The 11753-nt window shown below is 35.6% G+C and overlaps 1 protein-coding gene across 1 annotated transcript; it reads right to left on the bottom strand.

Moving 5' to 3' along the window:
• Window positions 1-200: 200 nt before the first annotated feature.
• On the bottom strand, window positions 201-9430 carry LOC127659088 (short stature homeobox protein-like). The gene is made up of 6 exons (XM_052148729.1): window positions 9082-9430; window positions 7354-7562; window positions 4778-4835; window positions 4456-4544; window positions 2479-2694; window positions 201-2189 (listed from the first exon to the last, which is right to left on the bottom strand). Exons 1-6 carry the CDS (start codon window positions 9332-9334, stop codon window positions 2100-2102), a joined length of 915 nt encoding a protein of 304 aa, XP_052004689.1. The 5' UTR covers window positions 9335-9430; the 3' UTR covers window positions 201-2099.
• Between the last annotated feature and the right edge of the window lie 2323 nt (window positions 9431-11753).

The raw sequence follows: 11753 nt of genomic DNA, 5'->3' as shown, positions 1-11753 counted from the left end.
TATTTTCTTTTCAGATTTATTTCAGCATGTCTCATAACAAGGTTAATAAAATGTGGCTCCTCTATGAAGACTGAAATGTAATGTCTCATAATAATAATAATAATAATATGATGATATTTTGTCAAATCTGTGCATTTCTCATTAAATCCTGTTTACAGATAACCAGAACAACTTTATTCATAAAATTTCTGAGGGCCACAAAGGGTTACAAACTCTATTACAAATATTTATAACTTTTATTGATAGATTACTTGTACAAGATGTACATTCTTTTTTTGTGAAACAACAGAAGAAGAAAAAAACCTCAATGGCGAATCATGTTTGGGCATGCTTGCATTATGCAATATGATGGGATACAACAAATTCCTTGGAGCATCAAGAAACTCTCAACACAAATCATATTCAAAAGTATTATGGTTTCATCCACCATCCCTGAAATGTTTGTAAACTCAAACACGCTACATTTTCATCAAACAAATGCACTGCAGTCACATTTTTGCTTAAAACTGTTGCAAATGTGAACATTTAAAAAATATATAAAAATAAATGCAAAGCCATGTAAATATGTACACTTGAAATTTGACTATTTAACATGTATAAACTTTCAGATAAAATAATAAATAAAAGCACCTATGACTTCAATTAAAGAAACATTCCTAAACAACGGTAATGGTGGAAAACAACGAAAAACATCCCACAATATTGTTAGAGGTAGACCTGGCCAGGATCTACTAATTCAAAGGCAATTGATGTCCAAACTGAAAATATTTTTCATAGTATGGTCATGGAAATAATACTGTTTTTGTTCCCTTGGTAACAAATTCTTGAGCATATTATACTGAAGTTGATATTTTTCAGGAAACCGTATAATAACAAGCTTCTTGCTTATATGAAGGGAAAAAAAGACTGTGGGTACAGTTGCTGAATCGTATGTAATACTGTAAATTACTTCAGAGCATTAAATAAAAGAATTCTACCTATATTACTGTCATCAAATTGTTGTCTTTGGTGGAAGATTTTTTAATGCTGAAACCACACACTTTAATGACCCGTGAACCTAGAGCATTTGAATTATATTTGTACTGCGTGAAATGAATTTTCTTGTCTGCCTTATGGTGATATCAACATCTCTTTTAATGCACGTGTACAAAACTATATTTGTATACCATTAAACCTCAGGGAGTCATGGCACATTGCAAATGAGTTAGCAAATTATCCTTTACACAGCTTTGAAAGATGTGTTTGTGGCAAAGAAAATATCAACATCAGTGCCAAAATTCCCAACAACTTCAAATCAATTTGTTAGTTACCAAACATCAACTGCTATATTCAGTTTTCAATATTTACAGTATTGCACTTAACTGCACATAATTGCATTTCAGTTAAACTGATGTTCCATAAAATTTTAAATTACAAAATTGCATTTACTTTTTCTGCTTTTGAAAATAAAAAGTCATTTCAATGTATTTCATTGAAATGAGAGCCAAATTAGTTCAATAGTTTCCCCCTTAAATAAAAGTAGTATTCTTGCATTAAGGATCGTAAACACCTTGATACAAGACCTGAAGTGCAAAAGCAAGGTTCACTTCTATTCCAGGACACATCACATAGAAAAGAGAGCACATAAAATATGAGAATGAAAGCTTAAGTCCATACACATGCCCAGAGGAAATAACAGCAACTTAACAATTCCTCCCAAAACCGAAATAATCATAAGAATTCCCCTAAAAACAAGGCGATTGTACCATTGATGTTATTGCTGTTTCCAGTCTTTGTCCACAGCAGAATGAAAAGAAATTAAAAATGCAAATAACGGCTTTAGATATGAATTGTAGTGGAGGGTTATCATGGCAGTGATCAACACAGATGTATGTCAGTTACAATGGAGGCCAGCCCCAAAAGGTCTATCCTTTGTATGAACATGTGCACTAGGCAGTGGCACAGTGGTAGGAAGCAAATATGGCCGTCTCTTTCTTTCCTCTCTGAGGTTGAAATTCCCAAGTTTCATTGTCTGTCCATAAAACGCACTTGTTCAACCTCTAGCCTCACTCTGTGTCTGCCTTTGCTTTTTTAAAGTCTTCTCTCCTAAACGCTGGTTTTCAGACAGACATCCAGACATTTTTGTATGGTCCTGGGGCTGTGATCTGTGCCTGGAAAGGGCTGAGCCAGTGGCCTCCAAGAAGTCCTGCCTGTTGGGTGAAAAGTAAAAGGTGATTCATTGGTATTTAATTACCTTTTTCTACAAGTGGTTTGTTTTGGCAGCTGTTTTTTTTTTTTGTGACTTTTTTCTCTTATTCTCTCCCCTTACACCCCTCGTCAGTACACTTTTTTCTCTTTTGTTTTTATTTTGTTTTGTTTTAACTGTGAGTGTCACGGCTTTTTCACAGGCTTAGTCTTGTGTTAGAAGCAATTATCAGTTCAGAGCAGCAGAGAAGCCCTTGGGGGTCAGAGTCCCAGCGCCTCGGCGTGTTTTCTTGCCTTGAGTCGCAGGTCAGCGATGCTGGAGTTCTTGCTATTGCTCTTGGCAGCCGCTACCACGGCGGCTGCTGCAGAGGCCGAGTCTGCCAGCGATGCGATTGGTAATCCAAAGGGTGGGGGCGGGAACATCAGATAGGGAGCGTGGGCGGCGAGGTGTGGGTGCAGGTGAGGATGGGAGTGTGTTCCAACCCCCTCCAACTGTAACTGAGCTTGGACCTATGGGTCGAGCAAAAACAAACACAGAGTTAGTCACCAGCCGTGGGGTCAGCTCGAGGAGTGCCAGGGATCAGGTTTCAAGCTCGGACACTGTTAAGTTTCCCCCTGCCGTTATTACTAACTGTATGTTTTCAGAGAAAATAGTTCAGTGCCAGCTCACTCAGTGCATTCTTTTTCATCTGATCTTGAGCTGAATTATGCAGTGTGCTCAGACAGCCTAATAGTCAAAGAAGTTCCATCAGTTGAAAATCTCAGCATATTAGTTTGATCCATATAGAAACTTTCCATACACGCTTTAAAAGCTGCAACATCATGTAATCTTAATTATATATTCAATGGCATAAATAAACAATTTTGCACCCAAAATATTCATTCTCATATATATAAATATTTATTATGATATTTCCTAGGGGGAAAAAGATGTAAGCAGGCAGCATAAAATATCAGGTTGCAGATTCTTAGCAATTATTTCAGTAAGATGAGGTAAAAATTAGACATGCGCTGACTTATTTTTTTATTTTCTTTTTTAGTATTCTTCTCATGTATCCTACACTGCACAGAGATCATAAATATTTCAAAGCTTTACATTTTGCAGTCCAACTAAAATACAACATCTGACAAGCTGCACAAGTTTTTGACACAGGGAAAGAATGTTTTACCAATGTTTCTTTTTCTGTTTTCCACTAGCATGCGAAGCAAGGGGAGATTACTTTGAAAAGAAGATAAATAATGTCAAACTTGGTAGTCTGTTATTTTTGGAAAATAATAATAAGGTATGAATACAGCCTGTCTCATCTGAACTGCTTTAGTGCTCACAATTTCTAACCACAGGCCTGCTTGCTTCATCTTTGGCACTTCATCCTATTTTAATTAACTCTGTGTGAATATATTCATCAAAATTAAAGCAGCCTATTGCTCCAGCGTTTCCATACATCAGTCAAATTGGACTGTGCAGTGCTTCTACAGGGGCAGTCAGAACAACAGGTGGTGGACATTTGTGATGTTCAGTATGCAGTCCTCACGCCTCTGCTCTGCCAATGCTGCTCAGTGCCGCTCAGTGCCAATAACTATCAGTGCGTTATTTCTCTCTTTCATGATCTCTTTTATCTGTCTTCCCATCGCTGTGCTATTAGCTTAATTATGGCTGCTCTCTCGTCCGACAGTTCTTCACCACCGCATCTGAAACGGACACCAGATTAAATGTCTCTCGGTCTCTCTAATCTCACTCATCTCTCATCGGGACCTGGAGGTGAAAGGGTCGCTTGAGTTCTACACCCCCTCTGGGGCGCATGCTTCGCGCAATGTATCCAGACCAGCGTCAAAACAGATATTTGGTCAAAGCCTATATTCGGCTACGACTTTAGGTCGGAGATTTGGTGGGGAAAATCGTCTAAACTAGACTTTTTTCAGAGTGGCGCCATATTTAATTTTGACGGGAATTAAGTGTGTGGGATTGATTTACAATATTTTCAATAGCATGCAAGCTTTAAGTTGTAAAACTGTATAAAGGTCTTAATTTTCCTAAATAGTTCTGATTACTATTTATTTATTTATTTATTTATTTTGTAATGCTTCATCAACTATTAACACCACTTTAAACAACAATAGTAGAACCCATTGAAAAGAATGCAGCCTCGTTTTCATTCCGTCAAAAATTCAATATGGCGCTGTCTATGATAAATGAGGTCCATTGCTGAAACGCAGCAATTAAAAAGCACAAAGCAGGCTATACTAGTTTTTCGTTATAGGTTATTTTCCTACCTGTTGAAATGGCATTCTTAGTGCGCCCATATTCACGTAAGGAGCGACCCTGCATGCGTCCAGGTGACTCGCAGTGCCCAAAATAACCCCTGAAAAGAGCAAAATAATCAATTAGCTACATTTGTCATATATATATATATATATATATATATATATTTTTTCTTTACGTGGAAAGACTCGTGCCAATGTCTTTGCCATCTGATTTACAGTATGCAGTTTTAAATCTAATGAGTCAGAAATTAAAATGTAATTCTTAATTGAACTGAGTGTCTCATACCAGGTTTTGTAACTGTTTAATAAAAGATTATTCGGAGCTTTTTACCTTTGTGCATTTGATTTTCCTGTTTTCGGCATTTCGCCCTTCTGTTCTGAAACCATACCTAAAATACATAAACAAAAATGAACCATTTTAATCACGGTATCTTCCTCTTATCCTCAATCGAGTAATTATAACTTAATTATTGATATATATATTAAGGCAAATTACACACGTGTGGAAAGTTCTTATATTGAAATTGCTCCTCCACCCAACATTGCCAAAAATAAATAAAAAAAATAAAAAAACCGACGATCTTTCTAACCTCATTAATAATAAGACGCTTCAATTGGAAAAGTGAGTTCTGTTATTCATTGTTCCACAATCCTTGTTTAATATTGATATAGTAGTGTTTGCCTTTTACACGGTTGTAATATGTATTTTTTGACTGGGTCTAAATGGATACATTTTGTTTTGTAAATGAAATAATGTTTTTACCATTAGCAAATCTGTGCCCTTTGTCAAAGTATCATCTTGCTAACTCACAATTTCATATTTTAACTGTCTTTTCCAATTGACTTTTAGTCAATTTGCTGAAGCAAATAGGATGCTGCTTAAACACTATATGTGTCAAATGAATTTTGATCAATGTGAATTTTAATGTAGCCTAACCTACATCTTTCCATACCTGCTCTGGGTAGCACATTAGGCAAGCGTATTAGTGCCGCAATTTTAAAAATACAGACTCGCTTATAAACATTTTAATGCAAAGAGTTTTGTCAATTTGTGCTTTGTAAGAGGCATTTTCTTAATATGAAATCGTGTATTGTTATTATTAGGCTATTATTATTAGTAGTAGTAGTATAGTATAAAGACGCTCTTTTTGCACGCCAAATGAATGCATAATTATTCTTTTATTTGATCGATTGTAATTATCCAGCAGTAAGCTATAGGCAAAGCGAGCTACACTGGTTTCGACAGTTATTTCTTCATTAAGGACCACTCAATGATGCGGTTCACAAATACCCTAATCTGATTTCCTTTTGATTTTTATTAGAGACAGTGAATAATGACATTTAATTTAGCCCTGCACCAAAAAACCGAAAGATATTAGTCGTAATTGAATTACTGCCTTCTCCTCACTGAGGTCTCATAACTTTCAATTAGATTCTTGACAGCTGGTCTGTGGGGGGTTTCTGTAGAACTATTGTAACAGGTTAATATCGGCTTTCTCACGTCTAGCGTTTTCCCTCTGAATTTTCTGCGCAATTTAAAATTCATAAAATGCTGTTGTGATGCATCCACTGTCTTCTCTCCATAAAAGACGGAGGGACGCTTTTTTAACCTAATGTGCATTTTTTCTGTTATATCAAATCACAGCTCTTGTGATCTGACCCATTCTTTGATCTGCTTTTTAATCTGATTTCGCCTCCGCCTCTGAAACATTAAAAATGTCGTGCTTGTCACACTGGCAAACAATGTTACTTATTTTCCCATTAAATTGTGTAACGCGGGGTATGTCACTGTAGGAGTTAGGGCAGAATTTAATTATTCCTAATACATTTTTATAGGAACAGTATATCAAGCCAATGGGAGATATTACAAAGGTAAGGTTGGAAAATTAGGTGAGTGACATAAGAAGGTATTCCCTGCAGCAGCGGTTCAATCTCTTCATTAATTTTAATGATGTGGTTAGATCTTTCTGCAGCACATAAGCGAGTTTTCCTTTGAATATCTGCTGCTGCAAGAACTAAAAGGGTGATTTCATATCCACCCACTACTGAAACTGATCACACTTAAATCGGAAGATGACTAAATTATTTGCGTATGAGTGAATAGACCAACAGCTGTCTCAAATGTTTCTAAATCATATTGTATATATACTTATTTAATCTAGCCAAAGCAAACCGTGTAGAAGGAAAACAGGCCTACTCAGACTTACAATTTGCATAATTTTTTCCTCTTAACAATGTAGGCCTATTTATTTATTTTTTATAACAAATTGTCTTAAGAGTGTTTTAACATTAACTCGGAAATAGATTTGTCCCATTACTTAAAAACGAACAAACAAAACGTTTGTAGACTAAGTTGTTACTATCAAAATTAACTCGAGGCCTATGGCCATAAATGCACAACACCCGGTCATCACAGGCCCACTGCTAAAGGCAACATTAATTATAAAGGTAACAGTAAAAAGCACATGAAAACACATGAATAACATTGGAAATTTCGTGGAAATTAATTTCTATATTATGCTGCACTGAAAGGGTAAGGTAGGGTAATGTTAGGTTAGTGCTGTATTTTCACATATGGGCCCATTTTAAACTACATCAAAACGATGTACGCAAAACAATGAAAAACTTGTTACACACACAGGACCTCCAGCTTGCATTCAGTTATTTTAATTGCCACTAAAATACTATAATACATTCGTTAATTAATTAGGACTACATTCCCTTTGCCAATGTTGTCAAATGATTAATATTTTTGGTGATAATATTTTAAAGTTAATTTTTGTCTCTTTTTTCCTCTAAATTGTTATATAATCCTTATTAGAATGTAATAACAAATGTATTTGTATTTTCAGTTGAGACAACAACAAAAAAATCCTATATGGAATATGTGTAAGAATTCGAGCTTACCTGCACACGGGCCTCAGACAGCCCCAGCCTCTGACTCAACTCCTCCCGCATGAAGGCGTCCGGGTAATGCGTTTCATCAAATAACCGCTCCAGTTCATTCAGCTGCTCCAATGTAAAATTTGTCCTGCTCCGTCTCTGCTTCAGTTTACTCTGTGCGTCCTCGTCCTCTGATTTCACATCCTCCTTTTTGTCTTTGCAGTCATAAATTCCTATATGAAAACACATCAACACATCAACAACATCTTTCGTACAAATCGTTCTATTGCATTGATTGCTCGGGTTATTAAAAGCAGTTACATTAAGGCTCGGGTGTATCTAAACTATACTGGATCATTAACTAAAGAAAACGACACAGTGTGATTGATACGAAAACTTTAACAACGTAAATACAGGGTGAGCACAGAACATCGTTTCAAAAGCTTTGCTGAAAAATTAAAACTTCATCCACAAGTCAAATGTAAAAAAAAATTAAATATAAAATTTGGGATGTAGGCCTATAATAAAACATTTTTCTTTTTTTTTAAGTAAATTCATTGTTAAACGCATAATACAAATAAAACTGACTTGTCTTTAACAAAGAAACAAAAGTTCGACATTTTTATAGCTAACATTACATTTTCAGACTCCTAGATTCAAGCGCCAAAGATGAAGAATTTGGATATTAATGTACCTAATCCTAAAATTACATGTTATGTTAGTAATAGACATGAGAAGTTTACAAAGAGCCCCTAAAATATATAGGACAAAATTATACAAAATAATGGCGCTGAACCCATTATAAACCCATTATAGTTAGGCCTACTTAAAACAGCATTAGTATGCATTTAAGTTTTGCCAAATTTAAATCTTCAAAGTTTTGTCTTATACTTGCTTTAAGTTGATCATTGTTATTTCATAATATATGCTATACTATCAATTGCAGTTAATGTGCTACAAGGAATTATTATTAGTAGTAGTAGTAGTAGTTGTAGTATGAAGTTGCTGCATTACCAAAAAAAAAAAAAAAAAACTGTCATGGGCCTTCTATGGTTAAAGCCAGAGGAGAAAGACGAGCGTAAAACTTCCTTCTTGCAGTTTCTAACCCCAGCTTAGATGGCATATGTGAAAATACAACAATTTCACTGTATATATGCAAAAGACTTCTATTCTAAGTAAAACGGTTATATGCTCATTTAAATCTGTCTCGAGATTATATGGGCCATAGTTCGTGATAAATCACATCTTTTGGATGTTTTGTGTGAATAAAGTCTAAATATGTGTCTTTACTAATTTCCTGGCAATTCTACAAGAAATGCGAATGAAAAATTGATAGGTCGTCAGGTGACAAGACTGGGGCCTATTGTTTTGATTTTAATGACTTAATTACTCAAATTTTAGGATAGACAAGCACTTTTGTGCATTTATTGCGTTACAATTGCCCATCGTGTATTTCTCTTATTTTACAAAAGTATGTCTACATTCGGCGCATATACTACGACCAATGCATCAGCTGAATAGAGCTGAATTTCTCCACACGCACATGCTTGTTAGCCTCTTAAGACGATCGAAATCACTGTATAAATTCATGAAGATAATCTCGACATACACTTAGGCTATTCAGCTTTTATTGATATACAATGCCTACACCGCCAAATGCATAGTCCGACTTGCGCGAACAATAATTTCACACGCCTAATTTTAGACACGTCTCTAATGGAACACACAACACTTTGCAGAAATGTAACTCACCGTCAGAAGCCCTTGTCACGTTAAACTCCTTCAGTTTCTCCTTTTCCAGCTCTACGTGCTCCTTGTAAAGGTGTACCGGACAATGGTTGTTGTTGGTTTCGGTAATCTCCTGAAGGCTGGTCTCCGAGTTTCCCAGCTCTCTGGCTCGGGCTAAACCACTCTCCAAAACTTCCCTGTACGTGATGCTTTCCTTGCTGGTCTCCTTGGTTTTCTGATCGAAGGATTTCGACACGAACGCCGTGAGTTCTTCCATGGCTGATTACAAAATCCACTTAAAAATTACCCTAACGCGACACTTTTTATCTGTTCAACAGTGAAAGCGGCGCAATATTGGCGTGGAGAAGGTTTAGATCACTCCTGCTGTTATGTCTGTGTTTTTCAGATCACACTATTTATACACGGCCACATCAGCCCGGCCCCCATCGCCATCATGTCTGGAGTCATTACAGGCGGTTCTGAATTTAACTTTCAGCGGCTTTTCCTCAAGTCAATGCCGCACTGGATGGAGTCCCGTTAATTTAATTATAATTCATTAGGATTCCTACAGTGATGTGTGGTCAATTGGAAATGGGAACTTATCCGTGATTATTCCATTGACACAATTAGAGGATATGAATATTACAGCATGGCATTATCAGACACCCCCCTTCCCCCTAATATATTGCCGTTAACATGAATAGTGAAGAATGCTGGTGGAAGAGAAAATATTCGAGAGAAAATAGTGTACATCTGGCAAAGGCTCATCCGATTTCTACACTATAAATATTTTCATCGCCAGATTTATTTTGAGTGATTTATTTATTTTTGTATATCCATAGTGAACATGAAAATAAATTTTAGATTAATAATAATAAAATATATATATATATATATATATATATATATATATATATATATATATATATATATATATATATATATATATATATATATATATATATATATATATATATATATAGAGTCCATCATATTATCCAGGATTTTTTAGGATTATGAACAATTTGCTAGTTTAGATGGATTTAAACTGGCCGCTTGCGCACAGTTGTGTCTTAGGCTACTTTTGCCATAATCGAAAAAAGTATCTTACTTGCCGTTCTGTAACAATGTAAAAGGGGAAAAATAGGTCTGACTATTTTATTTATATTTAATTGGACAACAAAAATGCTTTGATTGCCTTTGCAATCCTTTCAATTTCACATTAAATGTGAATGATCGAGCTTTGTTGGACTATGAGTTGTGATTTAGCCTAAATGCGTAAGGAAATTGCACGGCACAAATAATTGTACTGTAACCTCCTGCGTTGTAATATATTTGTGTGTAATTATGATGCAGGGCGTTTATTTTATCTTTAGGACATTTAGAACAGCGTGTCTCATTTCAAATAAAGACTATAAATGCGATTCAGAACTGAAATATTTTAATATGGAAGTATTTTTGGATCTCTCAAAGTGTAAGACAAAATCAATAAGTCCATCAGTGACATGACCATGAACATTTGTTTCAATTTCACAGAGTGGTTATTTTAAAAACGCATAAGAAGCTCGGGTATGTTGCTATGATATTATCGCATGCTCGGATCAGTGCAGGGCGAGAATATAAAGGGCAGAATCAAAAGGCAGTAATGCTCCCCTGTGTACAGCCTATTGAGCACCATGGTGTGAAATTGCTCATGTAAACCTCACAGATGACGTGCTTGATAGCCCGTTATTTATATAAATCCATCCTCATTTAAGACTGCAGTAGATATCATAATTAAATAGCCTACTTTTTGTCATTTCACCGTTTGATTCATGTTTTTGTTTAAAGAAATCACTGTTTTTCATAACCTTTTGAGCGAGAATAAACACTTCTCAGTTTGAATGTTGAGGTTGATCTTTTTTTGTCTGTGAAAATTAACTTAATCATTTAGAAAATAGGCTAGTCAAATTTTAAGGTATTATTATTTTTACCATGCCGTTGTGTTTGCTAAGCGCTAATGCTGGTTGCAAATTCTGTGATTTGTTTTTTAGGGTCACATAATGGTTGAAGGATCAAGTATGTCAGGTGCACCTGTGATTCCCGTAGCCTATATATTTTGCTAATAAATAAATACATACATTTATAATATATCTGTTGTGATACATTCTAAAATTGTAGCTCACTTTAATGGACTGTAGGACTTCAACGAGGCTGGTGCACATGTTTCAAAAAATAGCGAATAGTTGCAGTAGGCTACAATAGATACAGCACAAAATCGACAAAATCAGGTAAAATCGACAATTCATGATGTTCTTACTCTGCTTCTGTAGTGTCGCTGGAATTTAGTGGCAGAAATTCTTAAAGGCGCACGAATTATGTGCCCCCATCTCTCTCTCTCTCTCTCTCTCTCTCTCTCTCTCTCTCTCTCTCTCTCTCTCTCTCTCTCTCTCTCGCTCTCTCTCTCTTTCTCTCTCTCTCTCTCTGATTTTCTCTGTTCAATCAGAAAACATATCTTTTGGATTTGGTGCCGCATGTTAGTTTATTAGCCGAGTAAGATTTAAATTCGTATAAATATTCTTATATAAGATTTCAAAATGCGAGGACTTTGTTGCTGAATTGCTACAATACCCCATACACTGCAGTACACTAGGCCAAAAAAATAAATAAACGGGGAATAAATGGTGTTAAAGATAAATAGTTCCTAAAAATAGGAA

The sequence above is a fragment of the Xyrauchen texanus genome, chromosome 18 (genome assembly GCF_025860055.1).
Source record: "Xyrauchen texanus isolate HMW12.3.18 chromosome 18, RBS_HiC_50CHRs, whole genome shotgun sequence".
NCBI classification, from domain to species: Eukaryota; Metazoa; Chordata; class Actinopteri; order Cypriniformes; family Catostomidae; genus Xyrauchen; species Xyrauchen texanus.
The sequence above is the reverse complement of the archived record's forward strand: the minus strand, read 5'-3'. Positions and strand labels throughout refer to the sequence as shown.